The 17267-nt window shown below is 39.2% G+C and overlaps 1 protein-coding gene and 1 long non-coding RNA gene across 6 annotated transcripts; both read right to left on the bottom strand.

Moving 5' to 3' along the window:
• Positions 1 to 4116: 4116 nt before the first annotated feature.
• On the bottom strand, positions 4117 to 8923 carry LOC127444145 (uncharacterized). Of its 5 annotated transcripts, none has more exons than XM_051703368.1 (7): positions 8834 to 8923; positions 6885 to 8735; positions 6438 to 6770; positions 5589 to 5768; positions 5420 to 5515; positions 5286 to 5338; positions 4117 to 4893 (listed from the first exon to the last, which is right to left on the bottom strand). In XM_051703368.1, exons 2-7 carry the CDS (start codon positions 6952 to 6954, stop codon positions 4183 to 4185), a joined length of 1443 nt encoding a protein of 480 aa, XP_051559328.1. In that variant the 5' UTR covers positions 6955 to 8735; positions 8834 to 8923; the 3' UTR covers positions 4117 to 4182. The 5 variants fall into 5 exon arrangements, with proteins under 5 accessions (XP_051559328.1, XP_051559324.1, XP_051559326.1 ...); XM_051703364.1 differs by having other exon boundaries at positions 6885 to 7113; positions 8834 to 8920; XM_051703366.1 differs by having other exon boundaries at positions 4117 to 4884; positions 6885 to 7116; positions 8834 to 8920.
• A 31-nt stretch (positions 8924 to 8954) lies between these two features.
• On the bottom strand, positions 8955 to 11787 carry LOC127444146 (uncharacterized). The gene is made up of 5 exons (XR_007897772.1): positions 11572 to 11787; positions 11053 to 11364; positions 10571 to 10898; positions 9134 to 9289; positions 8955 to 9058 (listed from the first exon to the last, which is right to left on the bottom strand). It is a non-coding gene; the product is annotated as an uncharacterized LOC127444146 (long non-coding RNA).
• Between the last annotated feature and the right edge of the window lie 5480 nt (positions 11788 to 17267).

Below are 17267 nucleotides of genomic sequence, written 5' to 3' on the forward strand. Positions count from 1 at the left end.
GAGATTTCGGTCTTTTCCCATTCAAGTAGAGGAGCTGCACTGCCATGACTGGAAATATCCTCCTCAGAACGTTCCAAAGATGACCGACAGTGGACTGACTTACTAGAAAGAAGTAAAGTTACTTACCAAAAGCTACTACTGCCACCAAACACCTTAACTATGGCCCAAGATTAAGCACCCACTGTCTCAGCATGAAAAACATGCCGATGGAAAAACCCCGACCAGGCTGCAGAAATGTTCCTGACATGTCCAGACCTGTGAAGAGGAGCCCAGAGCTCACCGTTATTCACGGCCCAGAGCAAAAAAAGGCTTGATTCAAGGCATACAGTGTTTCTCCCCTTTTCCCCAATACAATCAGGAATGGGACATTGTTCAAAATGTTTCTTCTGTGTGTGTTACTCAAATAAAGATTGTTCTAACAAAAGAGAAAAAAGCACCTGTTGTACAAACACGGGAAGCTCACACATTCTCAGAAAAACAGCCTTTTCCTCCTCATGTATCATACACCTCACACATTATGCTCAACCCCTTCCCTATGGTGAGCAATAAGCTGCTGTCCCACAGCACGAATGCGTGACAAGCCCTCACGGACGTGTCAGACTGGGTGTTAAAAATGATTGAGGATGGTTATACGATTCAGTTTGTACACCGGCCGCCTCGCTTTACCGCCTTTTTGCAATCTGGTGTCTGACCACAGGATGCGCCGGTGTTAAACGCAGATATTCACAGTCTCCACGCAAAAAACATGATAGAGGTTGTCCCAGACTGCGACACACACAGCAGGGTTTACAGCTGTTATTTTGGTGGCTCACAAATGGCTGGCGAAATGCAAGTATGCATTTTCCCTGTTGTGCCTCCACCATTCTGTCATCAGCAAAGTCCGGAAACAGTTCTGTTAATTGCTCTGAAATCGCCCAGTCAGTTCTGGTTTCCGGTGATGATAGAAATTCTAGACAGCCCTAAATATCGCTGAGGAGAGACCTTCTCTCTCAAGCACAAGGCACGATTTGGCATCCCCAGCCAGAGCTGTGGAACCTACATGTGTTGCTTCTAAAGCGAGCACATCGGATGAGCCAGAATTGGCTCAGTTGGTGTTGAACACCATTTTACATGCTAGAGCACCGTCCACGAGATGTCTCTATGCACTTAAATTATGCATGTTTGCAAATTGGTGCTCTTCACGTGTTAAAGACCCGGTGAATTGCCACATAGCTGAGATTTTGACATTCCTTAAAGAGCAGCTGAATGCTGGTCTTACCCTGTCAACGCTCAAGGTTTATGTAGCGACTATCTCAGCATACCATGCCATGGAGGCTGGCTCGTCGATAGGCAAACATAATCTAGTCATAAAGTTCCTTAGGGGAGCGAGGCGTTTGAACCCCCCTCGCCCTGCTATGGTGCCGACTTGGGACTTAAATCTGGCGCTGAAGGCACTCATAAACTCCCTGTTCGAACCACTGGAATCTGTTGAGCTTTTTATAAGGTTTTATCAATGCCATTCAGGGCTTAAATGGTTCATTTGCAAGCCTTCTTTCCCACACCATTTAATTCAGATGAAGAGCAATCTATGCATATGTTATGCCCAGTGAGGATCAGCTCTTTATTTGTTATGGAGGATGCACAAACGAATGTCCGTCTCCAAACAAAGTCTTTTTTACTAGTTCATTGATGCTATCGATCTTGCTTACAAATCACAGGGTGTGAATTGCCCTATTGGTGTCAAAGTGCATTCAACTTGAGGCATGGTCTCTTTATAGGTGTGGACAAACGGTGTGTCCTGACAGGACATATGTTTGTCTGCAGGATGGTCCTCACAAAACACATTCACGAGATTTTATAACCCGGACGTGTGTCCATCTCCTCACAAGACCTCTCTTTATAGAGCATTTCTTACATTAAAGCGGGTGAGCCCAAGCCCTTATTACGACTATGACTACCGACTATAATCAACACAGCCACTGAATTATATGCTCATAAGTCATAAGCACCCCATAAGAAATTAAACCTACTTTTCCAACCATGTTGTGAGAGGGTTAATAAACCTTACTGTGTATATCTATATGGTTCATATAGATCCCATACTACATTCATTTCCATCTAGTGTCGGCCACGTGGGACTATTCATATACAATTTAATATGACTTATAAGTCATCGATCTGTGGCCTGTGATTTCCTATGAATATCTCTATTTAGTGTTACAACTCTGGGAGTGTAATATCACATAGTGCGACGTGATGGGATACCGTTCCCCATAGTGCTTACAGCAATGTTGAGTGAACTGAATCGAAAGGGTACATCTCCAGTTACACATGTAACCTCGGTTCCCTGAGAGGAAGGGAACGAGACATTGCGAAAGCTGGCCGCACTACTACTTAATAATAATTGTTCCTCAGTTAGATTATTCGGAAGAAATGGCAGCTAAGTGCCCACTTATATAGGTCGACTGCATGCCTACAGGGGTGGGGCTCAGACACCATTGCCAATCAGAGGTTTGGCATGATTGTATAAGGGTTTCAACAAGGTAGTGCAGAAGGACGGTGCCCATAGTGCTTACAGCAATGTCTTGTTCTCTTCATCTCAGGGAACCGAGGCTACAAGTGTAACCGGAGATGATTTTCAGATAATCTAGACTCTAGAGGAATCATGTGATGGTCAGTCAGTCTGGTGGTTATCTTTTGAATTGTGCGAGCGTGCGGATTGGGCGGAGACAAGTGGGAAAATATTAGGGAATTTAGGAGCACGACGGATGCACTGTTGGATTCCTGAGGCAGAAGTGATTAGAAAGAGAAAACAGAGGATTTTTCATAATTATGGTATTTTCTTAATCTTTGATCAAAATTGATAATGTTATGATATGACATGTTAATTAGACCTTGATAGGCCCATGATAATTAAATGTGGTATAATGTTTCTGTGACAATAGCCCTGTTGTAAACACTGACATATTTTTTATTAGGTTTTAATTACATTTAAAATGTGTGTGTGTGTGACTAATAATGTTTCATGCAACCTCTATTTACCATTGAATGGTTTATTCATTTCAAATATTGTACATTTCTAATAAACATATCTTAGTTGCAGATGATCATGTACAGTTTCCATACTCTTTCAATACATTTTATTTACAATACATTTTAATGTCTGGCCTTTATAAAATTGCTGATTTGTAATTCTCTACATTGTGTTGCAGTCATTTGTCAACATTAGAAGAATTTTGGGAAGAACTGCAAGTCTTCATGGCCCTCATTGGACCATTCCTCTGCAGTGCTGTAACTACTCCACATTTCTGCATCAGCATCATCAAGAGCTATAATGAGGTACAATAAACAGTTCTATGAAACAGCTACAAAAATGTATGTATATAGTAACTGGAAATTTTGACACAGTTGTCAGTAATGCATTAGATGTGGCAATTTGGAAGAAGTAGAACTGCAGTTTTCTGTATGTAAAATCTGCATTCTTTATAATGAATCTCAACTCTAGTCATGGTCATGCCATTCAGCCTTCTGTGTGCAATGGTCAAACGTTTTGAAACACTTGCCTGAAATGTTTCTCATGATCTTAAAAATCTTTTGATCTGAAGGCGTATGCTTAAATGTTGAAAATTAGTTTTGTAGACAAAAATATAATTGTGCCACCATATTAATTTATTTAATTACAAAACTTAAATTTTATAAAAAAAAAAAAACGTTTTTGAAATTGATGACTTGGACCAAATAATAAAGAAAAGCAGCCAATAAGTGCCCAACATAGATGGGAACTCCTTCAATACTGTTTAAAAAGCATCCCAGGGTGATACCTCAAGAAGTTGGTTGAGAAAATGTCAAGAGTACATGTCTGCAAATTCTAGGCAAAGGGTGACTACTTTGAAGATGCTCAAATATAACAAAGTTTTGATTTAGTTTGGATTTTGTTTAGTCACAACATAATTCCCATAGTTCCATTTATGTTACTCCATAGTTTTGATGACTTTACTATTATTCTAATATGTGAAGAAAAAAAAAAAAAAAAAAAAAAAAAAATATATATATATATATATATATATATATATATATATATATATATATATATATATATATATATATATATATATATATATATATAATAAAGAATGAGAAAGTGTTTCAAAACTTTTGACCGGTAATGTATATGTCAGAAAAGGTTTAAGACTTGATGTATGGTTAGGTCTTACTGGAAAGGTCTGCTTTAACGTCATGACCTAGATATGTCTTGTGAACTTTGGGTAATTGGACCATTGCGTAAACTGAACACTCCACTGCAGAGGTATTTGTAGGTAACTGTGGCATGGCATAAACAGATCTCTCAGTTCCAGAAGGGTTTGCGGGCAATTGTGGCACGGCATAAACAGATCCCTCAGTCCCAGAAGGGTTTGCGGTTAATTGTGGCACGGCATAAACAGATCTCTCAGTTCCAGAAGGGTTTGCGGGCAATTGTGGCATGGCATAAACAGATTTCTCGGTTCCAGAAGGGTTTGCAGGCAACTGTGGCATGGCATAAACAGATCTCTCAGTTCCAGAAGGATTTGTGGGTAATTGTGGTGTGGCATAAACAGATCTCTCAGTTCCAGAAGGGTTTGCGGGCAATTGTGGCACGGCATAAACAGATCCCTCAGTCCCAGAAGGGTTTGCGGTTAATTGTGGCATGGCATAAACAGATCTCTCAGTTCCAGAAGTGTTTGCAGGCAATTGTGGCATGGCATAAACAGATCTCTCAGTCCCAGAAGGATTTGTGGGCAATTGTGGCATGGCATAAAGAGATCTGTCAGTCCTAGAAGGGTTGGTGGGTAATTGTGGCGTGGCATAAACAAATCTGTCTGTCCTAGAAAGGTTGGTGGGTAGTGAGCCAGGATGATTTTTGACGCTCTGAAGTCCCTCATAGCCAGAGATTATATAAACATTCAAGAGGAAAAAGAAGAGAAAGAACTGAACTGAGAATAAGTTCAAATTCATGTTTATGTAAATAATTTTCTGCACAAAAGATATAGCCATAGTGCAAAATACAGTAACAAAACATTTTGTCAAAAATGAATCATGTCTGAATTCGGTCTCTTTGATTATGATCTGTCTGTTTACAGATGGGTTTAGCTTATATTCAGAATGTATGTGAAATGGAAGTAACAAAAAATTCACACTAAAACCAAAGAAAAGCCAGAGAAAAGACATAGTTACTGCATTTTGCATTTGTAGTTCATTAAATAGCAAATGCACATTCGCCAAGTCAAATGATGCACAAAAACATACCCCACATAAACATATGGACTTACATTTTCAGCAGTTTCTTGCAGTTTGCCACTATCAATAAGTGATGACTCTTGATCTGCAAAATATGCAGATTTTTAAGCATTGCAGATTATGCATATGCAGATACTGCATGTTAATGTGATAGAGACAGCATTACCTTTATTCTTTTGTCTCTGTCTAAAGCACACGAAAAGTGAAAATCCGAACACAAGCAGAATCACTGTAACTGACATCGTGATGATCACAATCAAATCTGCAACACAAGAGATTTCTGTCAACTTGAATTCAGCTTAACCATTATTTGTGTAGAAGCTTCTGAATTGTACCTGATTTCAGTTTTCTTGACACTGAATATGAATGTGATGATGATAATGATGATGTTGATGATGATGAGGATACAATCATTGGGTTGACTGTATAATGGGTAGATCCTGGTTGGTTTGAGCAGATGTATATTGTTTGAGCTATTGTTGATGTCGCCGTCATCGTGGTTAGTGAACCTACATCTAAAACACCATCATTCAAAATGAACACACATATGCATGGATACATTTGTAAATACACAGAACCAAAGAGTGTTTTTAGATGTTGCAAAACTCAGATTTAGTATTTATTCTCATTGCTTAGCAATCTAGATCGGTCCTTCAGTTTGACTTTGACTGTTCTCTTTCCGCTTTTGAGGTGTTTGAAAACTGTTTAAACTGTTTGACTAAATGTCCTGGTACAGTATTGATTTTGTGATGCCATGCAAATGACACAAGGTGCCTAGTGCCAACTTCAAAAACTCTTTGAACTTCCTCTTTATTTTCTTGCAAGGCTTTATTTGTTTCTCTAAATAGATTTCTATAAAATTTAACAAGAAACATCTAATCCTTTTCTAACAATTTTTTTGTAAATTAAACTTTGTGATTCTTGGAATGGAAGTGATGTGAATCAGTTGTTTCTGTTAGTGCCTCTAGCATGTGGTGAGACCTTTAGCTCTTCATTATCTACAGAGGATATTGTGGTTTCTTCTCTCATGCCTCACACCGGGTCTTCACAGCTAATGATACAGAAAACCACCACAACAACAGCCCTCTGTTTCCATTTCTTTTTTAGTATTAGAGTGATATACTGTAGGTTTGTTAGTGATATAGTGATATAAATCATTCAATCACAAATATGCTCTAACTCACCATGTTTAATATCCAGTAGAATCTCTGTATAATCATCACTGCGTCCAATGCCTGTCTTTACCCCACACCAATATGTGCCTTCATCCTCAGGTCTCAGATCAGTGATGGTGACAGTGAAGATGTGGGTAGTTGAGTTATCAATCAGAGAGAATCTTTTATCATTTGCTCTCAATCCAGAACTTACAGGTTTGTCTTTATTTAGTATTTTGCATTCCCCTCTGCAGAGATACTTCTCATGTTTTTCATATTTAGACTCATATGGACACTGTATTTCCACGTTTCCTTTTTCATATGCTGTGTAAGTCAAGATCTTATTTGTCCCACATTTCACCCCTTTTATGCAAAAATGACACAGAAGAGAAAAAGAACCCTTATTGAAAACATTAACTTTTTTTAGAGCAGTTGTTGTTTTAATGAGCTGTCCACAAAAGTGTAATAAACTCTTACCAGACATGAGGTGGAGGGAGGTGAGCAGTAGGTGAAATTTCAGCAGTTTATCACAAAAGATCTGGATCATTCTGCTGCATCTGTGTGGTTCTTGATGGTCACCAACTTTCTCCACTTTGTGTGTGTGTCTCTCAGTCTGTCTTTCTTTTTCAGTGTCTCTCGCTCCCTCCTCTCTATGATATGCACAATATCTTTCAGGGTTTTGCTGATTATGAAGGTCCGTTTGCCCCTGCTGGTAGATGTTGTAACTAAACCACTATGCGGGCAAATAGCATCTTTCTTCATTATATCATGACCTTTAATGACCTTTGCAATGAAATGTGGAAGCTGTAGCTATGCAGTATTCTGAGTCAACATTTATAATTGAGAACAGGAGCTGTAATGAAGCATTTATGCACAATATAGGAAACAGGACCAGAAATGTAGTGAAGAATGAAGAAACAGAAGCAGGAAGAAGACTAGTCATATGTACATACAAGGATTTGTTGACATTTTAAGAGTGTTTCAATTATTCAATAGAACCTAACAATGGACTCACTAAGGCGGTTTGTGAAGTGGTTGGGATGAGGGTCAGCACCACAAATCTGAGGCCATTATTCTCTGATGGTAAAGTGTGGATTGTCCTCTGCAGGTAGTGAGCGAGCAGTTTCCCCAAGTTAATGAGTTTTAGTATATCTGGGTCTTGTTCACAAGTGGTGGAATTTTATAATAATTTAAAGTTTTAAATTTTATAGTACCGCTCAGTCACACAGTTTCGGATTCGGGTCGTTTTGCAGGGGCGGAGCCAGGAGTTTTTCACAGGGGTGGCCGGGCAGGGGCCAGCGAGCAGTCTGTGGTGGCACAGAAATTTTCAGGGCAGTACATGTTAAGTCTTGTGCCCAAAAATGGCAATTGCGAGTGGGGTGGACAATGGGGTGACCAGGATTCAGTCCATGGTGGCCACGGCCACCCCTAGCCACCCCCTAGCTCCGCCACTGCCGTTTTGGGCTTCAACTTAATGTCGGTGCAGACCTCTTCTACAGAGATGAAACTAGAGGTAAACCGATATACTGGTTTTCCCGATTAAATGGTGCCAATTGTTGCTTTTTGGAACTATCGGTTATTGGCAAAAATGTATGCCGATTGCGGCAATTTTTTTAATGACTTATTGTTCCATGTTCCACTGTGGCCAATGATAGAGGATCGTACAGTTAGAACGGTTTGGTTCTACAGTATAACAGTGGCCCCTAGAGGTGAAATAGAAATAATTACTGACACCTCGTGGGGTTTTGCTGTATCTAATATCAAATCATTGACAATATTCATCCATATTTTTATCCTCACTCAATGCATATTTGGCTATTTTGATCAGATAATCAAGTGTTCTATATTGAAGCAAGATAATATATATATAACGATTAGCCGATTAATCGGATATCTGCCTTTTCCACCACATTAGTTATTGGTATCAGAAAATCCACTAATTTGTCTAACTCTAAATGGAACTCCTGATGGTGGGTTTGAAAATTACTGGGTATGGATATGGCACATGAACAACAATAATGTCTTTATGGTCTTGCAGGCTACTGTAATTGTACGTTTGACTGGTTTAGCATCATATCTTCATACTTGTGAGGAAGTTAACATTTTGGACCAGCGAAAGGAACTGGTTAGCAGAGCTGTAGTGTAAATAGAACACTCAACCACAAAAGGATTTATTGGTAAATGTGGCATAGCACAAACAAAGCTCTCAATCTCAGAGGGGATTGTGAGTGGATTGTCATTGGTGTAAACACAGGATGAATAAGTACATAACTCTGGATCATTTTTGGTGGCACAAAGTCCCTCATGGCCAGAAATGACAAGAACATTCTAGGGAAAGAGAACTGAATTGAAGACATATTGCTTGGTGTGTCTGCAGAAATGAAAAGATGCATCAATACAAAAACACATAAAAAAACATGACTCACTTTATCATTATTTCCTGTGCATTGGTCTTGGCCGGTAAGATCACATGACCTCACATTTACAGAGTTCTGCATGTTTTTTTGTTTTGGAGTCTGAATCAAGAGAGTGATAGACATATTGTACATCTTTACCTTTTTTCTCTTGACTCTGTCGAAAATACACAAAGAGTGAAAAACCGAACACAAGCAGAGTCACTGTAACCGACAGCATGATTATCGCAATAAAATCTGCAAACACAGAGATTTCTGTCAAACTGAGTCCAATTTCACTTAGAAATTTGTTTAGAGGTTTCTGAGTTTTACCTGATTTCAGTTTTAGTGACTCTGCATATGAATGTGTTGATGATGATGATGAAGTCAGAGTGGTGACGGTAAAATGTGCAGATACTGTTTGTTTTGTGGAGATAAATTTTGTTCGGGGTTTTGGTGTCGTCATAGTCTTCAATGAACCTGCATCATCTAAAAAGCATCATACTGTATGTAAGGAACATGTTGGCTATAAATGCAGTACATTTGAAACACACCACAGAACAAAGTAATAATTAGTGATCTATCTGAATCATCATGGTAAAAGCAGATGTGGATGATTCTCCCATTTATAGTCTATCCATTATATGATTTGATATGAAGGGCCCATAACTGTCACGTATGATCAAATACTTTATTGTAAACACACACATTTCTGTTGACATCTCAGAAAATGTAGCTTATTGCTTCATGACATACACAACTTACACAGAACACAGTTATTGTTTGATTAAGCTGGTGTAAACATGCATGATAGACGAAGTCTACCTACAATCACACTGTACAATCATACTGGAAATATTACCAGCCTTTATATCGGTCTCCGTGTTGTTAATCTATGTTACGTTGGAGTGCACAGCCATGCATATTTCCACACATGTTCAGCTTATCAGATTGAGGGCGACTTCGAGCCAAGTGCTGTGAACATTTATTTTTCTCTTTTATATTCAGTCATTGGTGGATAGACAGTGTATCCAACTATAGCGTCTGCTAATACTTCATGCAAAACCTTGATTCCATGATTTAAAAAACTATGATCGTGTCAAAAACGTAAATTCAAATTAATCGAAATTTTTTTTATAAAAAATCGCCCAGCTCTATGTACAACTAGACAGTTTGAGATTGTATGTTCCTTTATATTTTTAAAAATCATTGAATGAAAGATGCCATTTCAGCCACATCAGTTTTGTTCTTTCTGCACCAAAGGGTGTGGTTGCTCATTACAAATCCGCTCATAAGGCTCAATTTCAAAATGAAGGTCAAAAGTTTTTACTCAATTATGACATTTAAATCTCATAATCATGACTTTGAATCTAATAAATATTACATTTATCTGCTAAATATGATTATTATTTCATAATTATGACATACCAATGCTAACTCTCTAGCGTAAGTTCCCCTAGCATTTGGTGAGACCTTTTGCTCATTAGTATCTGAAGAGGATATTGTAGTTTCTTCTCTCACACCTCACACCTAAAGATACTGATTCTTGTCATGGATAAGCATTTATTTTACTTGTGATATTCTAAAACTTAATTTATCTTTGATCAGGCATCTGAGACAGTTTTCACAGACACATGTGTAATACCAGACTGATCTAAACCATTTGCTCTGGGTTGCCAGTACTGCCATTAGTGATATATTAACAATAAAATTATCTAACTTAAATATGTACTTTTTATGTGTAATTTGTTTTGTTTAATTGTTTCTTACCTGTAACATGCAGATGAACTTCTGTTAAGAGGGAGCTGTGGCTAATTTTGCCCAATGAGTAGCATATTCCACAGAAATAGATCCCCTCATCACGTCTGTTCACATTAATAAGTCACAGTGAAGACATTTTCCTGCGAGTCTACATTCAGAGAAAATCTCCCTTGTCTGTGTGAATCTCCAATGGCAGTAATAACAGTCTGGAGGGATCTATTATGGACTTTGTACAAATGCTTTGAAAAATCTTTATATTTCTCTGGATATTTGCATCTGATTGTAACAGTTCCTCTTAAATAAGCAGTCAGCTCCTCTGATGGCCCACTGTAGGGTTCTGAAAACCAGAGAAAACAAAAGCAATATCATTCTAGATGCAATTCATTGTTCATTTTAATTTGCACAAATCACATTGGTGTAAAACAATGTCTTAAGCTTGCATATAAAATGTTAAAATTAAAGTCTTGAAAGAGAAAATGAATATTTCTTACCATGTTGCACATTTAATGTCACATCCTCAGACCATTCCCTTCCTGCTTTACATTTGTACTCTCCTGTATCATTTATTGTCAAGTTTCTAATGAGCACACTGATGAATTTCAAGGTCATGTTATCAGTCATCGAGAATCTCTCCTTCGGAATCCATAAATGATCCTGTGGAGTTGTCAGGGTTGTACACTTGTTATTTGACATTTTGCAAAAGCTTTTTTCACTTTCTTTAGCGTTTTCTGGGTATTCAAATGAAACAATGACACCTCCTACTGTGATGTCAGTCCCAGTGTCACTAGCACCGCCTACATGACCTGTCAATCAAAAGCCAGTTCTTGTTTTAGATGCCTTGTGAACTAATATGGACAGAAAATCATGAAGTAAACAAGATAAAACAACACTCAAAAGATCTATAAAATGACTTAAATTTGAGTATATCGCATGAAATAAAGTTTAGTAAAGACAAGTAAACTATACCTTTATAAGAGAAAACATAGAGTATTAAATTAAATGTGTCTGACCCATGATCAAGACGGTAAAGAACAGGAGGTTCTTCATCATGGATGATTGAACTCCTGCTCCTGTGGATCTGCCTGTATTTTGAAGAGCTCTTGATAATTTTCACCAGCAGTTAAAGACACGAGAGTTGTCTCTTTTTTGCACTCTGAAAGAGTATTTCTAAAACTAACAGTTCCACCTCTTCCTTTTCCTCTTCTTTTTCACTGATCTACTGCTGTTGTGGTTAAATACTATTATGCTGTCATTGACTCACAGTCACATTCTGTGTCTTTTGGTTTCAGGAAGTCATGTAGCCAATCCATGAGGTTGAAAAGAAGGCCATTATTGAAAGAGGCCATTGGGCAAATTTAACTTGGACACCAGGGTTACACCCCTACACCCTCAACCTTTTTCCCACTGTGACCCACTTTTTTCACAAAAATAAATAAATGAATTAATTAATAGGTACTTAATTAATCTAGTTATGTTTATATGCTTATAATATAGCAGCCTAATATCTACAGCCTAATATTTGTAGCTTTGGTGCTGCTGGCTGAAGTTTTCAGATGGTCCCTTACCACACCATCCACAGTTTTAGCACATTTTAGCACAATGTGAGGACTTTTCAGATGGTTTCTTACCCATCGCAGGTGCCCTAACTGGGCAAAGCAAATATTTCATGCTCCTCTGACTCAAATGGGGGACAATAGAAAGACTGACAATTGATAGTCTTCAAGCGAGAGGATGTAGACATGACCTTGGGAAAATAGCCCAAGCAAGGTCTTAACACTACCCTTGAATACACTGGCACAGAATCCATACATAAGGGATTAATCGACAAGACATGCAAATCACCAACCCTCTTAAATGATGCCAATACCACCAGCAGGGCCATTTTAAGAGTCAGAAATTTATCAGTAACTGTTGCCAAGGGCTCAAACAGAGCTCCCGAGAGCGCTTCTAAGACAACAGATAAATCCCATAAGGGAACGCGGACAGGATGCACAGGTCTGAGTCCAGGCCTCGGCCTTGCCGTCAGCGAGATTCTCGGAATCTGATGCTGCCACGGACATGGCGTCCTCGTCCTTGGTGCCAAAGGAAACTGCGGTGCGGGCTTCAGGGCTGGGATGCAAATGCCCATGTGTAAATTCCATAGGAGAATGTCTGGCCGAACCCAGTGTGAGTGATAAAGAGAGCCGGAGGTCGGCCTGCTGATTAGCTCCCCTTTCCTCTGCGTCCACTCCAGCCTCCCATGCATCAAACGGCTGTGATCCGCTGGCAGACACACGGCCTGCACTCGCACCAGCAGGCGGCTTGATTGACTCTCCAAAAAAGGCAAGCCTTTCCCAGTGCGTCCTGACATTCATCAGATCACATTGTGGGCAATCCTAAACTTCCAACGCGACCTCCGCATTACGAAAACCCAGACAGGCGATGCACGTCATGGGAATCTTCACCGACGATGAACCGCGTACATGGATGTAAGCATTTCCTAAAATCCATCCTGTGTAGCCACTCAAAAGGGAGAATAATTATCCTCGCTTTGACGCGAGTCGCTGGTACAAACATGGGTTTAGACAAAATTGTGCACTGAAGAACAGAAAATCTGAGTATGATGGCACGAAGCCTTTATGGAGCTCGTGATGAAGCTCTCTGGGGCGCCATCAGCCAATAAATTGATGTAATTGTACAAAGGCTTCAGACCACGTGGCCACTCAGGATGTGTCCCCATAGCGACTACACAGCTCGAGTCCCTCGAGAGGGAACTGTAAATACCAGCTAATGGAAATCCTAATGCAGAGCTGGGTTTTGTGAAACATAAAACAAACTTTAAAATATCTTCACTGCATGAAATTTACATGCAGTATACAAGAAATATACAGTACAAGAGGATATTAAGAAGAATTGATTGTGTATCAATCAGTGCTTACATTTTCACTTCTTTTGTTCATTAAATAATAGCTAGCCCTTCTAGACAGCCAGCTAGCTAATATCTGGAAGACTGTGCATTTGACATATGTACATGTGACGTGTGATCAACTGGAACGCATTCAGGTTGGAGGTTGGAAATGTAAACTCAGTTATCTCCACCTCCGACTTTGTCTGGAACTCGGCATTACATCTTTGCTCATGGGTGCTCATTTCAGGATTGGGTGTCATGTGACTGATCACTCGTAAGTGGCAGGAGATAGAAAATTTTTTGGTCGATTTCATAATTTTGACAACCGTTCCAAATAATCTGATACCAGAGAAATATTAATTATGATGTAATAAAATAATTTTGATTAAAATGCTTCTCAAAAAAACAATATTTAGTCTGAAAACATGGCTACTTTTGAAGGACTTATTTCTTGTTATACTCATCCTTTTGCAATATTTATTGGGGTTTTGTTATTTTAGATTTCATGTTTTTAGCAAGTGGGCATAACCAGTCCCGAGCGATTTAATCATTCTAGATCACCAATTTAACATTGATATAAGTTGGAAAATGTGCCTATGGTGGGTAAGGGACTGTCTGAAAAGTCCACACATTGTGCTAAAATGTGTTAATACTGTGGAGGGTGTGACAAATTAAACAAACAAACAAACAAACAAACAAACAAATAAAATAAAATACATGACATGGTCTTGCACGGCAGTGTGTTCATGCTGACTTACTAAAAAATGCTAACAAAGTAGTAGATGGAGTTTCAGGTCACACCTGCCGTTCACGAGGACCAATGGCAGCAGTAAGGTGTTTAGCAGTCGGTTAGAATTTTCCTAAAAGTTTGCCCAGGCGAGCTGTAACGAAACATCGAAATGAATGCAAATACACCTTCTTTTTGGCCAAATTTTGTTCATTCTTCGATTTTGTATGAAGTACGGTATATCTGGGCCTTTAAGGGGAGATCTTTACTGGGTTTTTTTTGGTGCAAGCAATTTTATCCATCATATTTATTTGGGCCGAAGGCATGGAAACACCCTGGACAGGTGGCCAATCCATTACAGAGCTAACACACACAGACTCACACCTACGGGCAATTTAGAGTCTTCAATTCACTTGATGTCTTTGGGCTGTGGGGTAAAATGTAGCACCCAGAGAAAACTCACACGAACACGGAGAGAACGTGCAAATTCCACACAGAAAGGCCCAGGTAGAGCTGGGACTCAAACCAGGGACCTTCTTGCTGTGAAGCAATAGTGAAAGGAAGTCCTGCCTGACAGGTGAAAGAGCCAGTCACCTTTTAGATACAGACATCATCTGTCAGTCAACTCAACAACGCTCATGTGCATTAGCTATACAAGCTGAAAAATTTGCGCTGAAAGTAATCTGAGGTGAAGAAGAACAATTTATGATACTAGTGTTTTCAGATTTTACTGCTGGTTTGAAATATGTCCTTTGATCGTAATCTTGACCAACCGTTATTGAGATTTCAGTTTTTTCCTATTCAAGTAGATATGAGCTGCTCTGGCATGACTGGAAATAGCCTCACAAGAGCATTCCAAAGATGGCCGACATTGGACTGACTTGCTAGAAAGATTTAGATTTAAGCCAGCCGCCACCTGGGTGAAAGACATAAAATGGATGAAGAGTGTTTGAGCATATGGAACAAGTTTAAGCACTGCTTTAGTTTGGCCTCTGTTATTAGGTCCTTTCCCACCTACAGTCCTGGTACTTGTTCTTTAATAACTTGAAAAATTTATTTTACTCATTTACATCATTTACTCACTCTCATGCCATCAAAGATGTGTATGACTTTGTTCTGCAGAACACAAATGAAAATTTTTAGAAGAATATTTCAGCTCTGTAGGTCCATACAATACAAGTCATCACGGTACAAAACATTGAAGCTCCAAAAAGCACATAAAGGTAGCTTTTTACTGTAATTCTTGACATCAATAGTCTCATTGGCGATCTTTCCTGTAGACTGCAATTGCAAGATTTATAGTGAAAAAGAGTTACATTTTGGTCTGTTCTCACCCAAAACTGATTAGATTTCTTCAGAAGACATGAATTAAACCACTTAAGGATTACTTTGTTACCTTTGTGTTTTTTAGAGCTTCAAAGCTTTGGACCCTGTTGACTCGTGTTGGACCTACAGAGCTGAAATATTTCTCAGAAGAAGAAAGAAAGTCAAACACATCTGGGGTGCCATGAAGGTGAGTAAACAAGTTTTTAAATTGATGGGATGTGTGGCAGAGCTCATTTCATGACCACCGGTGGGAAAAGCAATGCTAAAGAAAATAACAGAAATTTGAGGTGTAAAGTGTCTTACTTTGCCCAAAACTAAAACGAATTTGAGATCATTTTTATTTTTGTTAGTTTTGGAGTTAAGTATTTTAGTTTAGTTTTATCAAATAATTTCAATTTTATTTTACGAAAATGGTTTTGTTTTTATTAATTATAATAACACTGCTTGATGCATGTTACACACAGTAACAGGCTCACAATACTTTCCTCATGTAAACTAGCTTTCATGACAGTTTATTGTATAATAGAGTCCAATTACCCACTCTCAATAAACATCGGTTTATTTATATCCATCATCCCAGGAAAAATTCAATGTAGTAATCCAGAAATCACTTTATTTTCTGTAGTCACACAGTACAAACAGTATGTACTCTAGAATCAAATGTACACCATTAAATAAAACAAATTAAATAAATGAAAACAAAATATAACATTTAACACACATTACATTAATTTGGATCAAGCCTGTCTTGAGCATTTGGCCATAGATTCTCATCCACATCACAGTGAATGTCATCATTGTTCATGCACATTGGGAAAAACCTTTTGGCATGGCGAATCCATGCTTGACATTGGTCTACACTGATGTCATCACATGCCTCATCCATGGCCTGAAGGAGGGTGGCGCGCTCAAGGGGTTGGCGATCATAGACCTTCCACCTCCATGCTGAAAAAACTCCTCAATAGGGTTGAGGAAAGGAGAGTATGGCTGCAGGTAGAGGGTCATGAATCGGGGATGGGCCTGAAACCATGCTTAAACCACCTCTGCATGGTGGAACCTGACATTGACCACACTGAGGGAGATGTTTCCTCCACATTGTCCAGGCACTTGGACAGTGGCCCGTTGGCTGATGAGGTTCTGTCCACGGCGACAAGTTTTGGCCAGGTTAAAGCCCACTTCATCAACAAAAATGTACTTGTGATGGTTCACATCAGCATCAAGCACCATCACGCTCTAAAAAATATATTTTGGTTAGTTATTTTTACAGTGTAGTTCCAATATACACATGAAGTAGGCGATGCATCAAATAGTGACCGTAATACAGTATATAGTGCTGTACCTGAACATACTCAGCCCTCAGTTGTTTCACCTGGTCATTGTTTCTCTCAAAAGGCACCAGGTAAATGTGTTTCATTGATACCTGGTGTCTCTTCAAAAGGCGGGCTACTGTTGGTAGGCTGATGGATGCCACATTGGCAAAGGCGTCATTGTTCTCCTCAATTGCCTGCTTTATTTCCGACAGCCGTATATCATTCCTGGCCCTCACCATTTCCACCAATGCCCACTCCTGCTGGTCGGTCAGCACACGGCCACCACTATGGGGTTTTCTGTCAATTCTAAGCATAGAACAGAGTATACTGTCAATAGATCATACTGTAAGAATAGTGTAACATGTTTTATGAATTTACATGTGTAGAGCCGAGGAGGGCGGGGCCGGGCTGGAATGAGACACACCCGGTCCCCAATCAGCCTGATGGGGCGCGTGA

Source organism: Myxocyprinus asiaticus, chromosome 7 (assembly GCF_019703515.2).
Source record: "Myxocyprinus asiaticus isolate MX2 ecotype Aquarium Trade chromosome 7, UBuf_Myxa_2, whole genome shotgun sequence".
In the NCBI taxonomy this organism is placed as follows: domain Eukaryota; kingdom Metazoa; phylum Chordata; class Actinopteri; order Cypriniformes; family Catostomidae; genus Myxocyprinus; species Myxocyprinus asiaticus.

Excerpts from the sequence above, each read along its gene's own strand:
- LOC127444145 (XM_051703363.1), bottom strand. The coding sequence starts at position 8,905 with ATGCAGAACTCTGTAAATGTGAGGTCATGTGATCTTACCGGCCAAGAC. Across the intron at positions 5,339-5,419 it reads ACAGAGACAAAAGAATAAAG|ATCAAGAGTCATCACTTATT; the intron begins GTAATGCTGTCT and ends CATATTTTGCAG. Across the intron at positions 4,894-5,285 it reads TGCAAGAAACTGCTGAAAAT|GGACTTCAGAGCGTCAAAAA; the intron begins GTAAGTCCATAT and ends TCTGGCTATGAG.